This window comes from Rissa tridactyla, chromosome 15 (assembly GCF_028500815.1).
Source record: "Rissa tridactyla isolate bRisTri1 chromosome 15, bRisTri1.patW.cur.20221130, whole genome shotgun sequence".
Taxonomy (NCBI): Eukaryota; Metazoa; Chordata; class Aves; order Charadriiformes; family Laridae; genus Rissa; species Rissa tridactyla.
In genome coordinates, this window is record NC_071480.1 from 11,378,073 (window position 1) to 11,396,790 (window position 18,718).

The 18,718-nt window shown below is 57.4% G+C and overlaps 3 protein-coding genes across 6 annotated transcripts; all 3 read left to right on the top strand.

Moving 5' to 3' along the window:
* The first annotated feature begins 191 nt into the window (after positions 1-191).
* Positions 192-3,505, top strand: MYADML2 (myeloid associated differentiation marker like 2). The gene has a single exon (XM_054221926.1). The coding sequence runs from the start codon at positions 192-194 to the stop codon at positions 1,098-1,100; it is 909 nt and encodes a 302-aa protein (XP_054077901.1). The 3' UTR covers positions 1,101-3,505.
* Positions 3,506-5,389: 1,884 nt separating this feature from the next.
* On the top strand, positions 5,390-10,920 carry PYCR1 (pyrroline-5-carboxylate reductase 1). The gene is made up of 7 exons (XM_054221871.1): positions 5,390-5,662; positions 5,739-5,809; positions 5,911-6,090; positions 6,681-6,902; positions 7,385-7,477; positions 7,887-8,050; positions 8,151-10,920. Exons 1-7 carry the CDS (start codon positions 5,596-5,598, stop codon positions 8,308-8,310), a joined length of 957 nt encoding a protein of 318 aa, XP_054077846.1. The 5' UTR covers positions 5,390-5,595; the 3' UTR covers positions 8,311-10,920.
* A 1,240-nt stretch (positions 10,921-12,160) lies between these two features.
* Positions 12,161-17,921, top strand: MAFG (MAF bZIP transcription factor G). 4 transcript variants are annotated; one of them, XM_054221554.1, is made up of 3 exons: positions 12,161-12,308; positions 16,288-16,349; positions 16,438-17,921. In XM_054221554.1, exons 2-3 carry the CDS (start codon positions 16,314-16,316, stop codon positions 16,888-16,890), a joined length of 489 nt encoding a protein of 162 aa, XP_054077529.1. In that variant the 5' UTR covers positions 12,161-12,308; positions 16,288-16,313; the 3' UTR covers positions 16,891-17,921. The 4 variants fall into 4 exon arrangements, with proteins under 4 accessions (XP_054077529.1, XP_054077533.1, XP_054077532.1 ...); XM_054221558.1 differs by lacking the exon at positions 12,161-12,308 and adding an exon at positions 13,163-13,338; XM_054221557.1 differs by lacking the exon at positions 12,161-12,308 and adding an exon at positions 13,163-13,314.
* The last annotated feature ends 797 nt before the right edge of the window (positions 17,922-18,718 follow it).

Genomic DNA, 18,718 nt, shown 5'->3' on the forward strand with positions numbered 1-18,718 from the left:
CTGTGCCGAGAGGCTGCCAGAAACGCACACTCAGCGTCAGAGGCAGCACCTCCGGCACCGGGAGGGACGAGGCGGGGATTCGAGCTGCGGCTCTGCTGCTCCGGTACCAGGTGTGACTCAGGAAAAAGCAGCAAAACCCTGAAAGGACGTTTTGTGGGGGCTTTAACTGCATTGTCTGCCAGACTGCAAAGATGATGGAGAGCACGGGAGGGCCGTATCTGAACACGGCGGCTGTGACGTCCCCCGTGGGAATAGCTCGTTTGCTGCAGATGACGTTCGGATGCACCACGTTCAGCCTGGTGGCCCACCGGGGGGGATTCAGTGCAGCCTACGGCACGTTCTGCATGTTTGTCTGGACCTTCTGTTTCGCCATCACCGTCTTCATCATCACCTGCGAATTCACGCACCTGCACAGCTGCCTGAGCATTTCCTGGGGAAACTTCACTGCTGCTTTTGCCATGCTGGCCACGCTCATGTCTGTCACGGCGGCGGTGATCTACCCGCTCTACTTCGTCCAGCTTGACTGTTACCCCATCGGCTGCGAGGTGAGAGACTTCCGCATCGCCGCCAGTGTCTTCGCAGGCCTCCTGTTCGTCGCGTACGCCGCCGAGGTGTTCTTAACCCGGGCAAAACCGGGACAAGTCACCAGCTACATGGCCACTGTCTCGGGGCTCCTGAAAATTGTGCAGGCCTTCGTGGCCTGCATCATCTTTGGGGCGCTGGTGAACGACAGCCAGTACAGCAAATACGTGGCGACACAGTGGTGCGTGGCCGTCTACAGCTTCTGCTTTGTGGTGACGGTGGTGGTGGTGGCCTTCAGTGTCACAGGTAAGACGGCCGTGCTGTGGTTCCCCTTCGAGCGCTCCGTGGTCATCTACACTTTTGGGGCTGTGCTGCTCTACATGAGCGCAGCCGTCATCTGGCCGGTGTTCTGCTTCGACAGCAAGTACGGCTCCCCGCGGCGCCCCGGGCTCTGCGCCAAGGGCAGGTGTCCCTGGGACAGCCAGCTGGTGGTGGCCATCTTCACCTACGTCAACCTCCTGCTCTACATCGTGGACCTGGCCTACTCCCAGCGCATCCGCTTCGTCTCCCACCTCTGAACTGTGGCTCTGCCACCGCACAGCTGCCCCGGTGCCATGAGGGACGGCCACTGGGGATGCGGGGAAGTGGATGCTGGCCAGGCACGGGCATGAGAGCCATCAACCAAACTTCGAGGTCAAGACCGACTGGACCAGCAAATCATAGAATCATGGAATGGTTTGGGTTGGAAGGGACCTTAAAGCCCATCCAGTCCCACCCCCTGCCCTGGGCAGGGACACCTCCCACCAGACCAGGTTGCTCCAAGCCCCGTCCAACCTGGCCTTGAACCCCTCCAGGGATGGGGCAGCCACAGCTTCTCTGGGCAGCCTGGGCCAGGGGCTCACCGCCCTCACAGCAAAGAATTTCTTCCTTAATGTCTAATCTAAATTTCCCCTTTCACTTCAAAACTGTTACCCCTCGTCCCATCGCTACACGACCTGTAGCTGCAGCTGATGCTGGGAAAAGCCCACGTCCCCCATCGCCCAACATCTGCCCCAGCCGCCTGGAGAAACAATGCAGTTCGGAGCGTGGAAAATGGCCTTTCATCTCCGGGCCACAGGAATGGCTGCTGCAACAGAGGGTCTGCAGGCTACTGGGCTGCTGAGCCCAATATTAGGAAAGACACCGAGGATTTTGAAACTCTTACCAACACTTAACCGTAATCAAGTGACTACCCAGGAAGTGGGAAAGTTAAAAGCTGCATCAAGGAACACCAGCTCTGGGGATGAAAAACAATCCCTCAGAGTTTGGGTTAGTTTGGGCTGTGTGGTGAGATGTGAAATGCTTGCAAGTGTGGGAAATTCCAGTCGGGATGTTTCTGAGAAGAACATCATAGCTGTAAGAGTATTTTGAAGATTACCAGTCCTTTCCCTTCCTCTCCTCTCCCTTGCTGTTTAGCGCAGGAAAAGAATATCCTCAGGCACGCACCTTGTGGGGGGGAAGCATGGGGTATTCCTATTTAGCAAACACTGAGTCATTACAGGAATGAAAATTTGCGAAATCAGGGCTCTACTGCCAAGAAACAGGGTGCAGAAAAGAGCCGAACTGCAAAATAACTGCGTGTAGCTTGACATCTTCGCTCGCGCAGGACCAGAAGGTACCTTGGCACATGCTTTGTCTCGGTTCATGTGCCACCGTTTATTTATACTGATGTCAGGAATTCTTCTTCTGCAAGCTTAAAGATCAGTTCTGGGGGGAGGGGGGGGAAGGGACGCAGAGATTAACCGATCTCGCAGTGCTGCGTGAAAGACCAAACCTGGGCGGGGGTGGGCACGGACGGGACACGACAAAACTTGTGTAGAATGGTGACAAGTTGTGAGCGCCGCCGCAGAGCAGAGCGGGCACGAGGATTCCCGATCTCTCTGCGTCACCGAGGAGCTGCATTTCTCTGGCCCATCCCTGACAAAACACCCACTTTGAAGTCCCACACTGCATAGCTCAGATTTCAAGCTTAATAGGAAGAAATGTTCTTCGTTTCTGATCCAGGGAGAAGCCAAAGCAGCCCGAGTACTTGTGCAGAAAGCATGCGGTCTGGATAGGTTTGATTAAAATCTAAAGTAGCTGACTGTCAGAAGCAAGATTTATTTTTTAACCAAATTAAAATAAAGCTGAATGGCAGGCATACATGCTGCATCTCCAGAGATTTGTGTACTTTCATCTTGCTCTCCACACAGCTTCTGTTTCACCAGGAATAGCCCTTCGGCTTTCTGCCGGAAAGCACAGATCAGTTTATTTTGATGGATGGAGCCTGAACGCAGCCCCAAAAAAGTATATAGACAAGACGTCCGAGGCTTGACTGACATTCTTTGTGGCAGAGTCACTCAGGAAAAAGGAAGGAAACTTAACTTTTCATCAGTGCTTTGTATGGGGTTTGAAAGGCAAAGGAAAAAAACGTTGGGACAGATTGTGTTGGATAATTCTGCTACTGAGTGAGAACCAGCCTTTAGCGGTGGGAACCATTAGCCCATGAAACAGGTCAAGAATCAGCATCCAGCATAAAGGGAATGCGGGAAACAGCCTCCCGAGGGGAAAAAGAGCCTCCCGAGGAGGGAAACAGCCTCCCGGGGGCTCTTCCCTCCCGCACATCCCCCCCGAGGGCAGGAAGCCGGGATGGTGACGGCCCAACAAGACGCTGCCCAGCGCGTTCCAGGGCAAGACCCAAGACCGTCTACTCTAGAGATAAAACAGGGTGGGAGAGAGCTCCGTTTCTTGCCACCCAAACAAATTAAGGGGTTGTACAAATAAGAAATGCAAACTTGGGAAAAGAAATCTTTTCTGTTGCAGGAGGCAGCGTACAAAGAGCCATTGCACACAAAAGTAACCTCGAGCATTTACGGTGTATCCTTTTTAAACCTGCCAACCTGGACAAATCGATCTGGGTCACGCTTGAAAATGACACGTTTTTTTATTATTCCAGAGCACTAAAAATCAAAGAGGTGACTGTGAGCCATCACAGCTTCTCTTACAAAATTCAGCACAGCAAACCCAGGAATGCCCCTCCATGAAAGCCCCTTCCCGCAGCCTCCGGGGCGGCTCCGAGGGGCCCAGGGGAGGCCGGCAGCGGGATGGCGGCGTCCAGGGCTGCAGCTCCCAGAACGACGATGCGTCTGTCGGGAATGGGGTCTGTCGGAAGCTCCTCACGCTTTTTTTGCTTTTTGCTGTGAAGAGTTGGCACCAAGTAGGAGCAATTAGCAGGAGTACGATAAAATCTGCTAATGACACGAGTTGATGCAACTTACCCAGTGCCAGAAAGGCCCAAGAGAAACAGGTAACTGGGAAACAATGGGGGTGAAATTTAGTGCCGTCACAATAAGGAGGAATTTAACATGGAAATGATGATCCCAGTGACTGGAGGAGTGGAAAGACAAGTCATTGCCAAGAACAGTGTGTTCAGATTTAGCTTTCTCATCTGCCAGCCAAAGACTGAGCAAAAAATGTTAGCATGGTCAAAATGGCAAAAAAAGATTGTGTGGACAACAATCCACCCTTTTAGGAGGAAAAAAAAAAATCAAAACCTCATGCTCCAGTGGTTAAAACACTCACCAACCAGTGGAAACTATGAGATTACCCAATCTAGGACAGAGAACATCCGATATCTGCTTAATATGATTTTAACAACCAACCCTGTCATGATTCAGTTAATTAAAACCCCCTTTATTTCCAGAGCTCGCCTTTCCCCTTAATTAATAAGTCAAGTAACTTGTCTGCTGCCATCCCGTGTCACCAGTCAGTCTCAAATGTTTTTGGTAAACTATTGCCAGCAAGTACATGCTTTAATTTTGAATTATGGATTTGTGTTTGCAAACAATCTAGACGGTTCCTAGACGATCCCAACCCGAAATATATATATGTAAAAAATCTTAATCTTTAACGGGTTGGACTTTGGTTACGTTCTTTTTTTTTTTTCTTCTCTGTCCGAAGACCGGGATTCAGTGCCCCCAAAAAACTATGTTTAAGAACGTTCCTCCGCAGGAGATGCGCCGAGATTTGTTTCTGTGGATAAAGGAGTAAGAAAAAAGCCCGAGGAGAGGGGAGAAGCCGCTGGGTTCGGATCACAGGCAGGACACGAGCACCGTCCGGCTCCCGGTTTTCACACTGACCCGTTTCACACCGGCCCGTCCCGCAGCGGCCTTCCCCGGACGCGGCACCGAGCCCTCAGGCGACAGAAGGCCCGCCCGGCCCGGGGGGACGCGCCTCACGCCGGGATCTGACCGGCGACGCCCGGGCGAGGCAGCGGCCGCTCGGGGCCGGGAATGCTCCGGCGGAGCGGAACCGCTACGGGGCCCCCTCCCGGGCAGGCGGTGCCCGGCCACCGCCGCCTCCCGCCTCCCACGGGCAGGAGCACCGGGGCGCAAGGCCACCTCCGGGACCGGGCCCGGACACCGGGACGGGCCGCGCTGCGCCCTACCGCGTCCGGCAGAGGCGGGAGTGGCCCAGGACCGTCCGGAACGGCGGCTAGGCAGGGCCCGGGCCCGCGCCCGCCGCGCTGCCACCCCGACCTGCGGTGCCAGGGCCGGGCCCTCAGGGCAGCGCCACCGAACCTTCCAGAAAGGCGCACGCCGCCGGCGCGGAGCGGCGGGCGGACAGCACCCCCTGGCGGCGCGGCGCGGCGGCGGACGCCGGCGGCGGTGAATGATGCAACACCGCGCGCCGGTTGCACCAATGGCTGGCGAGGGCCGCGCCGTTGGCACCGCCTCCCGCCCCTGAGTGGCGGGAAGCCGGCACCGCCCCCTCCCTGCCGCTCGCCGATTGGCTGCGCTCCGGCACCCCGCCCCGCTGCCACGCGGCACCGCCTCCCTGCGCGGCCACGTGGACGGCGGCGCGGCCGCGGGCGGGATCTGGTGGGGCCGGCGCGCCGGGACGGTCCGGTACGAACAGGGCGCACGGAACAACACAACACAACACAGCACAGCCCCGGTCTGCACCGGGACGCACAGCATCGCTCCGGTCTGTAACCGCCCCGCCCCGGGCTGCACAGCATCGCTCCGGTCGGCTCCGCACTCGCTCCGTACCGCCATGAGCGTGGGGTTCATCGGGGCCGGGCAGCTCGCCTTCGCCCTGGCCAGGGGCTTCACGGCGGCAGGTGGGCCCGGGTCCCGGGGGGCGAAAGGGGGGGGGGGGGCCGAGCCGCACGGTGTGACGCGCGTTGCCGTTCGCAGGAGTCCTGGCCGCGCACAAGATCACGGCGAGCTCCCCGGACACCGACCTGCCCACCGTCAGCGGGCTGCGGGTGAGTGAGGGCGAGCGGGCGAGAGGCGGGGGACGGGCGGCGACGGCCCCCCCGCGGGCCGCCCTGGGCACAGCGGTCCCGTTTGTCCCCAACCGGTGCAGAAAATGGGCGTTAACTTCACGGTGAGCAACAAGGACACGGTGAAGAGCAGCGACGTCCTCTTCCTGGCCGTGAAGCCCCCCATCATCCCCTTCATCCTGGAGGAGGTGGGCCCCGACATCGAGCCCCGACACATCGTGGTCTCCTGCGCCGCCGGTGTCACCATCAGCTCCATCGAGAAGGTGAGGGGGGGCTGGGGCCGGGGCCGGGCCGGGGCCCACCGTGGCGACACCGGTGCCCGGGAGGCGGGTGCAGCAGGGCAGGAGCGTGCGGGAGCCCGTCCTGAGCCCATCCCGTCCTCTGGCGCCAGGAGCGAGGGCCAGGGAGGGAATTCACGCCGCTGCGGCTGGCTCTGCCCGTCCGCAGCAGAAAAAGCTGTGAGAGTTTGTGCCAGCTCTTCCATTACATGACGGGCTATCAGATCTTTTCTCTCTCAACAGCGGTGGGCCGTCTCCCCTGAATTTCTGCAGACTTTGTGCTAAGTGTCTTTACAAGCTGTTTTGGAGGCTCGTGAGTTGATGCGGGATGAGGCGTTCAGGGTATTGCTTCCAACAGCAGCTCGGCCCAGCTTCCTATTTGCTGAAATAAAGCTTGCCTAAAGACTTCACATTTAAGTTCTGGCTGCTTTGGCTCAGAGTTGGGAGTTTGGAATACAGGAGTCTCTCTTTTCCCTCTGCTTGTGACTTTTTTTTTTCTAGACAGCCTTTTTGGTATGCCAAATATGCACTAAAGCTCATTTCTCTCTCTCTCTCCAATAATTTTCTATCCTAAGAAACTTTCTACCTTCTGCCCCACACCAAAAGTGATCAGGTGCATGACCAACACCCCTGTGGTTGTCCGGGAAGGTGCTACAGTCTACGCCACTGGGACTCATGCGGATGTGGAGGATGGGAAGCTCTTGGAACAACTCATGGCCAGTGTAGGCTTCTGCACCGAGGTGGAAGAGGACCTGATAGATGCCGTAACGGGGCTCAGCGGCAGTGGCCCTGCGTATGTACGTGCTGCTTCCTTAATTCGCAACAGCCGTGGGGAGGATAGTAGACTTTGCCCGCAGTGAAATCTTTGCAACTTCAGTTTGTAATTTCTTGTTTTTCTCATCACTTGCATTCGCGATGGGACAGGTAATCCAGGTGTCCAGTTTATAACCAGTTTGGGTCAACAACAAAAGTCCATTACCAGTTGGATGAGTCTGAAGTCCACAGCCAGCGTGCAGTGGCCACACGTCTGTTGCAAAATGTGGGCCTGTATTTAGTACGACCCAGACACTGAATTTCTCCCATTCCCCCTATTCCTGAGCTGGAACCAGTGGGAGGGAAGCCTGGCAGGGCACCCATGCAGAAAAGGGGGAGGCTTTTGTCAAGCCTGTAAGCAACAGGAGTCACAGTGTGATCCTGGAGCCCTGGATTCTCTCCGCCCTGAGAACATCGGTCTTGGAGTAGAGATTTTCCATCACCTTTTTCCTCTGTCTGGTCTCAGGCGTTCACTGCCTTGGATGCTCTGGCGGATGGGGGAGTGAAAATGGGACTTCCCCGCAGGCTGGCCGTTCGACTGGGAGCACAGGCTTTGCTGGTCAGTATTTCCTCCTCCAGAACACCTTGTGAGTCCGTGCCTGCTCTCTGCAGAGTATTCTGCACATCACAGTTTGAAATTATCTCAGCCCTCTTACTGAATCTACTTTAAGAAACGTGTTTGGTTTGACTGCACACAGGTTCCTGATGAGGGAATGTAGGAAGTGTCCGCAGCAATCTGCTGGCGCTGATGGTGGTGTGGGAGCTGGGGCCTGGGGAACCGTGACGCCTCTGCAGGCTTTGTCAGGCTCTGACCAGTGTTTTGGCAGCCTGCTAATGGCTCTCGGGCGGGAGACTGGTTTTGCCCACTGTGAGCGTTAGGTGCTGCTCCGTGCAGTGGAGAACGGGAGTATTTGACAGTCAGTTCCTCAGTCAGAGTTCTGGCAGCTGTTTTCTCTTCTTCCTTCCAGGGTGCTGCCAAAATGCTGTTAGAATCTGAGCAGCATCCCGGTCAGCTGAAGGACAACGTCTGCTCGCCCGGGGGAGCCACCATCCATGCCCTGCACTTCCTGGAGAGCGGTGGCTTTCGCTCACTCCTCATCAATGCTGTGGAGGCTTCCTGCATCCGGACAAGGTGGGCACCTACGAAGTCCTAAAGAGCCTGCAAAACATGTCCCCCGTGCTCTCTGTCTCCTCCTTTTCCTATGTCTTTCTCTCCCACCATGCCGTTGCAGGGAGCTGCAGCATCTGGCAGACCAAGAGAAGATCTCCCCAGCAGCCATAAAGAAGACTTTGTTGGATAAGGTGAAGCTGGAGTCTCCTTCTCTGTCCATGGCATCTGCCAGCAAAGTCAGTCTGTTCAACAATAAGAGCCACAGCAGCAAGAAGAACTGACCAGACTCCTGTAGTCTGGCTGTGCTGGACATCAGTCTCCTCCATGCCCTTTCTTTTTTATCTAAGGAAAAACGCTCTCTCTGGATGTTGGTGTCCCCCGTACCTGGCTCTTGGCTCGCAGCAGCTGTGGGGCAGTGCAACGCTGTAGAAGAGGGTCTTTAACCCATAGTGGGGTTGGTGCAAACTGTCCCTGGCATTGCTGTTCTCTCTTGGGCAGGGGCGATACTGTCATCAGAGTTTCATCAAGGGCACTGTTTGTCCAGAAGCCTTGGATACTTCTAGGACTCGGGCAGCGTCTGGTGTCCCATGCAGAAATGGTTTCTAATAGGATTTTTTTTTAAGAGGTCTCAGAATGCCTTTTGGTCTCAAAGGTTAGAACCAGGTCTGGACCCCTCTTGCCCCATCTTGCATCTGCTGCCAGAGCTTGTGTCTTGTCGCTGTCTTTATTAGCTAGAGCAGGTGCTGCCACGCAAATGCAGTGCTGTGCACTACGTTAGAGGCCCTAAAGCACCTCACAAGGGACCAAAGTCCTTCTGCCCCGTCTCCCATCTGCCTTGACTTTGAGAGACAGACGGTGTGAACCTCTGGACCACGCTCTGTTTCTCTCTTTGCTGGCCACCCCTCTCTCTGCTCTGTCTGGTTTGGGGAGCCGTGAACTGCTCTCGCTGTCCCTCCTTTGCTGCCAGCCTGGCTCGGGGGGTTGGGCAGGTGGAGGGGCAGTGGTGCTCCCTCTTCCCTGTCTCTGGCACCTCTTCATGCTCTCCATGGGCAGAATCTGCTCCCACACGCCCATGGAAATGTTTCAGCGTCACTGTGCTCCCTGATGCTCTCCTTGCTCTTTGCACTGCTTCGGGGCAGCCAGGAGAAGAGTTGAACTCGAGGACAACCTGCTCCAGAGAAAGGCACCTTCTGCACCGTTCCCTTAGGCTCCAGCAGGGTTTGTACCCAGGAGCTGGGCTACTGCGTGGCAGCAGGACTCTTCCTCGGCACCTTTCCTCGCACCGGGCTGTACCTCCTTCTTGGACTGCAGTCTGGATGCCTGTTGACAGTGGCTGCTCTGCTTCAGCTTGCGCAGTCCAGCTGTGTTGTGGTGGACTGGTTGTCCATTCCAGACAGTGTTTCTCCCAGCAGAGCCCCTGGGCTGGTGAAACCCAGCAAAGCAGCCCATGGTGTTACCTTATGTTGGCACAATTTTGTCTCTTTGGTGTTTTCTAGATGGTTTTTTGTTTCTTTTTTCCTGTTTCCTTGAAGGTGTTGCACTGCTAATGGCTAGAAGGGAAAAATACCTAGAAAGAAGTTGGAGGCTGCTTCATGCAGTTGCATTCTTAGTTCCTTAGAATACAAGACTAAAGGGAAACACTGTCACCTGGTCTAGCTCCAATCTTGTCCCGTCTCACCTGGTTTGTCCTGTGTGAGACTGAGGAGGAAAGTCAGACTCTGCTTGACACAAAAGAGGTTCAGGGAGGACTTGAGAATGCCCGATGCCTGTCCAACGACAACCTGCTTGGTGAAATACACCCAGATGACTACGCTTTTGCAGAGGAGGAAGACTCTTACTCTTCTGGTCTAGAGAATTTCCCAAGTCTGACTTTAATTTATAAGAAAGAACAGCAGCGAAGTACGGGGTCTAGAAGCAGTGGTCCTTTCTGCCCCTGAATCTCCAGTGTTTGTGAGGGAAGGCATCTGGCCAGGGTTGTGTAGCCGCGTCAGAGGGTGGCCCTGCGGGACAGCCCCAGCGCAAGCAGGGCCTCTGCAGTGTGGGGGGAGGTGCAGCTCCCCGTCCCTGGGCACTTGGGAAAGGAAGGAATGAGGGGTGTAGACTCAAATGGCGAAAGGGACCAACGCTCTGATCAGACAGAAGGTGGAATACAGCTCGTCCTTTAGGACAGCTAACCTCTCCTTCAGGCTCAGTCTTGGGAGCTAGCCCCGGAGCAGCAGCAAAGAGAAGACCGTGTCTACTGCTTTCTGTGGTTTCTTTATAGCCAATGTCCCTGCATGGCTTCCTTGCCTCTCTCCTTTTCTCCCAGAGCCCGAGTCCTGTCCCAAGCTGGAAACCTGCACGAAGCATCACTTTCCGCTCTCACTTCCACGGGGCTGCGGTGGGAGCAACGGGCTGGAGGGGATGGAATGGATTTGGGTGGGTGGATAACTGTCATACTGTAGTCTACGCTGGGGTACACCGGGGGGGTGCTGGTGAAAGGACGACATTTAATATGGGCTTATTCTCTCCTGAGGAATCTTGGACCTGCAGGTGATGCAGGAAAAGCATTTTGGTATCGACGCAGAGGCTGACAAAGGTGCTAGTAATGTTAAAGCATTTTTAGTTGTTAGGCTTTCGGCAGGTAGCAAGGTATGACCTTATAGGCACAACAGATGGTTACTCCTCTTCACATAATAAACTGCTTCTCTGGCAGAGCTGTGGCTCATCCCGGCTGTTTGGAGCGGGTCTGTCTTGCCTCTGGCAGCAGCCGTTGCCTGCCCGCAGTGAGTGTGCTCATGGCGTGCTGCAAACCTGGCGCTGAGGCTGGTTTGTGTGGGGGACCGGGAAGCGCATCGGCCTGTTTCTCAGCATCACCCGTGGTTCCTGAGCAGCAACACAAAAGTTACTCTAGGGCCAGTTTTTTGAGATTCAAAGGGAATGGAAAGAGGAAAGCCGCCTGGCTGAAATGTGACATGAAGGACTTGGAGTGTTAATCCTTCTCAGAGTATCCCAACCCTTTAGGCTTTCTAGTGGTTCTGCCACTACACATGAGGTTCCAGGGGAGGTGAGTGGGTGCCACGTGTTCCTCCGCTTCCCTGCTTGGAAGCTGTGAATACCCCATGCAGACGGGCCAAGCGGGAAGTCAGATGGCTGAAGTATTGGCTGATGCAAAATGAAAGGGAGCGTTGCAGAAAGAGTTTCCACTCGGCTGATAAAAGTACCGATGCAGAATAAAAGGTAGGATGGCTGAGCTTGAGCCCCCTTGCAGGGAGGCTTACGGACTGCCCCAGAGAGGCAGAACTTCCTAGATGGTTGTACACCTGTAACAGGGCTGGGCACCACAGCAGATGGAAAACCCAGCCTGTGAATGGCTACAAAAGAGCCCCACAGGGCTCAAGTTGTCCCCTGCACAGCAGAGAACAGCGGTGCTGCTGCTGAATGCCAGGGCCCGGGCTGTTTCTTCCTTCGGGACCATGCTTTCTCCATGATGTGGCCTTGACTCCTGTAGCCCCGGTTTCATCGCTGCACCTTCCCCTCGGCCCTCAGCCCTCCCTGCTGTACTGGTGTGCCCTGCTGCCCGTGTCGCACAGCAGTAAATGCAGTAGACACCAGTATTGCTGTTACGGACCCAGAACGGGGGGCAGCACAGCCGGAGCAAGGTGGGCACGACCTGGGAGAGCAGCACGTCACTGCAGAAGAGCCGGCCCCGGTCTCGATGCTTCTCAGCCGGGGCTTCAGCGCTGCCACCCAGTGTCTGCCGCCAGTGCCCGGCGGAGCTGCCGCAAAGCCTCTGCTTTAACTCGGCGTTTTCGGTGGGGACCTGTCTGCTCCTCCGCGCAGTTTCCGCAGCTCTGAGAAACTGTGGATGCAGCACCCCCCCCACACACACACACCCCCACCCCAACGCACACCGCCCCCCAGCTGCACCGGTCCCGCCGGCGGAGGCCGCCTGGCAGCGCGACCCCCTGATGCCGATCCGTCGGGGCCCTGGCGGGGCGGGGCAGGGCTCGCCCCAGGCCGGCGGGGGGAGGCGGCAGCGGCCGTGCCCACGGAGCCCCGCGGCGGGTCAGTGCGTGCGGGAGGGGCCGGTCCCGGCCCCGCCACCGCCCCTTTAAAGCGCCGCCCCCGAAGCGCCGCGTCCCCCTTAAGGCCCGGGGCGGTTGCGCCGGGCGCTTCATGAATGGAGCCACGTGACCCAAACATCACGTGACGCATCCGTGAGCGGCGGCGGCGGCGGCTCGCGGCGTCCCGGTCCCTCCCAGCGCGGCCTCCCCGCCCGGCCCGGCCCCGACAGGAGGTGAGCGCTACCGGCGGCGGCGGGCGCGGCCCGGGCGGCGGGCGCAGCCCTGGCACCGGGCGGGGCGGGGCGGCGGGCCGGTCCCCGGGGGCGGGCCGGGGCGGGGCGGGCGCGGCGGGCCCGGTATGGCGGCGGGGACCGCGGGGCGGCGGGGGCCGCCGCTGACTCACGGCGGGGTTCCGGGGCCGCGGCCACCCCGGCGCCTCCCACCCCGCCCGGGTCCCCGCCCCGCGGCCGCGCAACAGGTGCGCGGGGCCCCGGCCCGTCCCCGCCCGCCGCCTCCCGGGGCACCGCGGGCGCCTCCCGCCCCGGCCGCCCAGCGGACCGTCTGCCCCGGGGCCGCGCCCGGCCCCGCCGCGCCCCTGGGCGCTCAGACCCCGCCGAACCCTGCGCGGTCGCGGCCTGGCCCGCGACGGGTCCCCGCTGCCGGCAGGGGCGGCGGCCCCGGGGGTTCCCCCGTGACCGGCCTCCTCGCCCGACCTCCTCGCTCGGTGATTTTCGTCCCGAGCAGCGGAGGCGAAGGTCGAGCGGGCGGCGGGACGCGGCGGCGTCTCGCCCGTGGCCGTGTCCGTTTTCTCGCGGGGGGGCTCGGCCGCGGGTGGGACGGACACGGTCACCGCTGCCCTCGCCTCGCCGGGGCCGGGCCCACCGGCAGGGAGCCGAGGGGCTGCGGGGTGCGGTGCTGGCCCCTGTTCCCTGGGGGCCTCGGGCTCGCCGCCCACCGGAGCCCCCGGAGCGGGCTGGGGCCGGGGTCTGCTCGGTGCTCGGCGCTGCAGCGTCCTCGGAGCTGAGCCGGTCCCCTCTGCGGCGGGAGGTGAAGCGTCGCCGGTGGGACTGTGGAGCAGGCGGTGACCGGCACCGAGCGTCCGTGTGTGTGCATGGGGGGTCTCGATGTCCAGAGCCGCCGACTGCCTGGGACACGCCATGTCCGAGCTGCGTGGGTGGAGGAGGGCAGTGCCAGGAGGCTGGAAGAGGGCTCCGAGAGCCACCTCTTTCTGTTATCTGCGTAAGCAGAGTTAAAATTGTCTGGGTGAGCAGATCCCTTGAGGGAGGAACTGCTGCCAAGGTGCTCTGGGTGGGACGCGGGGTTGCCAGGGACCCCCACGGGGAGAGGGGGGGGACGGGAAAGGCACGGTCCTGACTCCGTGTGTAATTGGGGGAGTCACCAGGTTTGTTTGGATTCCTGGGAGGGCTGCGTGAGCTAATTCGGAAGAAAGCAAATAAACAGAGTATGAAATCCACACCGGGAGAGAGCGTTCTTGTGCAGAGCGCCCGACTGCTGCCAGCAAACCTCGCTCCTCCAGCCGCCCGGGGCTGCAGAGCCCGTTGTGGGGCACAGCCCCTTCCCCGGCCTCCCTCTCCCTACCCATGGGTCTCCCTCCCGCCATCCCGCCCTCCCGGCGCCGTCCCCGGGCCAGCCTGCGCTGGAACGGGTGACGTCACCGTGTTTACACGGGGCTCGTGGCACGGTTCTGTGATCAGGAATGTGGAGAATGGGGCCTGCGTTGAATCATGCGCGGTGCCGTCAGCTCCCTTGTGCTGCCTTTGAGCTGAGGAGAGAATTGGCTGCGCTTGTGCTGAGTTCAGGCCTTTTGAGCTCTGGGGAAATGTGTTGAGGCTGCATTTTCTTCATTGCAGTCATCGCGTTTGGCACTTTTCAGTGTGATCTTTCTTCAGGAAGCTATCAGAAGCTGAGCAATCATCAGTCTGGAGAGTTAGGCCAAGTTTGGTCTCTGTACCAGTTCTCTGGGTGTCCTCTCTGTGAGCTGCCAAAAAGCCCCATCTCTGATCCTTTAAATGGGACCCAAAAAATAGCCAACAACTAATCTCTGGGTTGTTCTTCCCACTCTGACTCGTGCGTTGCTGGGTCTCGTTTTGACCCCCTTGGGCCGGGGGACCTCGCAGGGTCCAGACGGTGCGAGCCCCACTGCGGGTTGCCCGGCCTGCCCCAATTCGCTTTCCTCCCCGCACCCTGCCTGACGCCGCACGTTTGTTGCCTTGTTTGTTGTATTTCAGCTCTGCTGTAATGAAGGAAGCTTGAGTGCTTGCCAGGCAGCTGGAAATTCTTTAGTGCCACAAGGCAAGCAAATTTTGGTGGTCCCGCTGACCGTACCTGCCCTGGGCTGCGTGCGCTCGCCAGTGGAGGGGGCAGAGAGGTGCTGCGGGTGACAGTACTGGTCTCCCAGCTGTTCCCTTCCTTCTCCCCTTTCTCCAGCAGCCGTGTTCTTTGCCAAGTAGGAGCAGAGCAAAGAAATACAACAGTACAGGAAAGTGCAAAAAAAAAAAAACGGATTTTATGAAGCCGTTGCTTGTGTGCTGTCTGTCCTGCCTTAGCCTGCGTCTTTGCAGCTACCTGCCGCGGATGGCAAAGTGACCCTTTCTGTACCAGCACGGTTGGGTTGTAGCGGACGTCTCGCGGGAAGCATTGTCCTCTGGGTATAAATAGCCTGCCTGCTGGCGGGCTGGAGGCTTTAGGAACGTCTCCGCTGGTGTCCCAGGGAATGCTGACCCCATTCACCTCTAATAGGTGGTAGATGCATTGCGGGCAGCCTGCGCCACAGCTGCTAGAAGAGCATAAATTCGTATTTGCTGACTTGTGCATCTGGTTCTCGGCTATGACTGTACATCAGTGCCTCTTACATTGAGCAAAGCGGTAGCAAACAACATTTTTGTTGACTGGCACCGAAGAGACAAAAGGTACAGAGGTGTTTGTAGACCGTGCTTGCACAGGAACGTTTGCCTCGCTTAAGGAGGTGTGGGGCTCCTGGCTGCTTGACGCGCAGCTCTGCCCGTCAAGTAATACCTGAGCGGATTAATTAATTGGGCAGTGTAGTGGCACTCTGAACTAGAGCCTGAGGGGAGGAGATATGTGGGGACAGAACACGAGCTTGGGCATGATTCACTGTAAAAACGGGCGTGGGAATTGCTCTTACCAGTTCTGATGTCCTGTCTCCTGTGGCAGCAAAGGAGTTTGCCCTCCTCTGTTTTTGGCCACCCTTAATCTTTGTTTTCTTATGAGCATACCTTCTTTCTGAAGATAAGGGAGGGAGAAGGTGGGTCTGTGCCCTGGAAGTGCAGGGACCAATAGGGACTTTCTCACAGAAGAGACCTACGTCTGGGGTCTGCTCTGCGCGACCGGGAGAAGTGAGGGCTGCTGAGGCATCAGCCCAAATTCGTGATGGGGTTCCTGCGTGCCCCCATACTTCCTCGTGCTTCAGTATCAGGGTGTCCTTCTGCTCCTTGGGAAAGGTTGGGTGCAGAACTTTTGCCTTGAACCTGGGTGTGCTTCCTTTCCTGGGAAGCACAAAAGATTTGGAGAGGCGCGAGTGCAGCAGTTCTCCCATCCCGCAGGATGCCCAGCGAGGGGTCTCACGGAGGCAAAGGCTCCCCCTGTGCTCCTTGCTCAGGGTTGCGTGTTCTTGAGCCGTACAGGTTTGGGTCCTGGGGGCACCTGGAGTCTGGTAGGACTCTTGTCCCGGGGAGTTTCTGGTCTGTGCTTGGGCACCTTGGGAAGGGCGCTTGGAGCGACGGGCTCTGCCTGGGAGTGACAGGGATGAGGCTGGGAGCAGGAGGCGCAGGGAGCCGGTGTGCTGAGTCAGCATGACTGGCCCTGAGCAGCCGTGCTCTGGACCCAGCCTGCTGCCTGCCAGGCTATTTTTAAAAATGTGGCTTCCGTGTATTCTGACTCCTCCTAGTTTTTTAATTTCTCCCACCCCAAGCAAAAAAAAAAAAAAAAAGGCAAAACAGCATTGTCACAAAGTCGCCGTGGGAGTAGGGGTGTGGAAGGGCAGCATTTTCTGCTCGGGGACGGAATCTGCCGCTTGTGAGTCCAGCTCAGTCGGGTGCTTGTCGCGTGTCGTCCGGGGAGGGGGGAGTGGGATGTACGGCAGGACAGGCCCTTGCTGCTGGACCCGGTGGTGGGAATGTCGCAGGCTCTGCTGCATCCTGGGGGTCTAACCTGTCCTTCCTTCCCTTCCAGAACCTGATTGACGAGGCTGTCGTGTTATGACGACCCCCAACAAAGGAAACAAGGCCTTGAAGGTAAAGCAGCAGCAGGTGGAGGAGAGGGGTGTGGGCGGCGGGTGCCCCCGCTCTAGGTCTCACGAGTGTGTGCCGCCTTCTCTTCCAGGTGAAGCGGGAGCCAGGTGAGAATGGGACCAGCTTGACAGATGAGGAGCTGGTGACCATGTCTGTGCGGGAGCTGAACCAGCATCTGCGGGGCCTGTCGAAGGAGGAGATCATCCAGCTGAAGCAGCGTCGGCGCACGCTGAAGAACCGGGGCTACGCGGCCAGCTGCAGAGTCAAGCGCGTTACCCAGAAGGAGGAACTGGAGAAGCAGAAGGCAGAGCTGCAGCAAGAAGTGGAGAAGCTGGCCTCCGAGAACGCCAGCATGAAAATGGAACTCGATGCCCTCCGCTCCAAATACGAGGCTCTCCAGAACTTCGCCAGAACCGTGGCCCGGAGCCCCGTGACCCCCGCGCGGGGGCCTCTCACCTCCAGTATGGGGCCCCTTGTCCCTGGCAAGGTTGCTACTACTAGTGTCATCACGATAGTGAAATCCAAAACGGACGCCCGGTCTTAGTGAAGCGAGTGTTGCCTGAGCTTGTCTGTGCAGGGCAATTAGGCACAAAACCAGCCTGGAATCCCCAAAGCACAAACCCTCCCCACATGGGTCCGGGTTCCTTCTACTTGGCCCAGGACTGGCCTGCTGATCACTCCAGTTTTGTTTTGTTGTGTCCAGATTGGTATGAGCAGTGGTGATGCGTCCCGTGTCCTGTGCAGACAGAGCCTCCCACCCAGCGGTCTGTAGCCCTCGGGCGCCCTTGGGACAGACTGCGAGATCTTGGTTTTCCAGCCAAAGAAAGTCTGTGCGGCGTGGCCGACGGCAGGGCCGAGGGTAGCTCTGGAGGGAGGTTTTCTTCCTGGGGGCCGGGAACCCTAGTTTTCGGTCACTTCCAAAGGCTTTATTTCATTACTCTTCCAGGTGGTGCATCTTGGCGCCTGACTGCCAGGCGCCTGAACCTGCTGCTTTTGTCTCCTTTGGTACCCATAGTCGCAGTTGGGGTGTTCTGTGTAATAGGTTTTTATTCCTTTCTAGGTGTGCCTCTGTGCCCTAACAGTGGGTTTCCTTCAGACGTCCGTTGCGTTAGCCGTGTAAACTAGCAGTGGTGGGAAGGAAGATGCTGCCGTGCCCCGCTGCCTCAGCCCCGGCGGTGGGGAAGGAGCCGGGACAGGGCCCAGCACCCCTGGGGAGGGAGGGACGGTACCGTGTTGACTGCAGGCCGGTTTTGTGCCTAATGCGTTGCACTGAACAAGACCAAAATCACTAGTTGTTCCCGTGTTTTGAGGGTATCAAGTGTCTCTAGTGTGATGGTTTACACGACCAGTTAAATAGCCCTTTATTTAAAGAGAGAAACATCATTTTAAGAGTTATTAAATTATCTAAGTTTAAAATTAAAATCAGACAGAAGAGAGAGCGTATTTATAGTCAGCTTTTTTATCTGAGAGGGCGAGAATATTTGACCATGTGAATGGGGAAATATTCTCGGAGACTTTGCTAGTTAAAAGTTAATAAATAAATAATTTTAAAGTTTCTCATGAACCTCCCGCAAACTGTTTGTGGCTCTGAGGTTAGTTTTTATAAAGAGTTATCAGACTTTATTTATAAAACTTAGAAAAAGACAAAAAAAGACGCAAGTCCTGTTTGATATCTTTTTGCAATTGTACCAAAAGTGACTTATTCTCGACCTTGCTGGCTTCCGTTGTGTCCCCTCGTGTTGCGCTCTCTGTGCTCTCGGAGCTCTCGCGTGGCGCTGTGGTGTGGTGGTGCCAGTGGCTGCCTTTGCCGTCTGCTGTCGTTTCACGCTGCCGTCATTTTCCTTAAGCTCAACGGAGAGATTGAGCTGGAATCTCTCCCAGGTTCTCCAGAAGGATTCTGGCACATGGGCAAAGGTGCTGCTGTTCTTGAAGGCAAAAACGAATGGCTGGTACAACTAGGTAGTGACGCCTGCCCAGAAAGTGCTTCCCTGCAGAGGCATGCTGCAGGAGCTCGGGCCTCCCGCTGAGCAGCCGACACCGGGTAGCTCGGTTACCTGAATGGGGAAAACCTTGTGCTTTCCTTCCAGCAAAGCTGGTAGAGAAGTAACACAAGGGAGAATTGTCCAGGTTTCGGGGGAGACTGATGGGATTTGACTCTGGAATTGGATCCTGTGGTCAGAAGTTGTGTTGCTCATCTGACAAGAGGGGCAATCTGCCTGCCTTCTGGGCAGTGCGGGACCAGCGCTAGTCCCGAGTGTCTGCATATTACTGAAAATTAGGCTGTGGCATGGTTGCTGTCTTTCCTGGTGCAGCTTCTGTCTGTGGGTGTTGGAAGAGTGCTTAGACTTACAGCTGTGCGACACAGCTGAGAA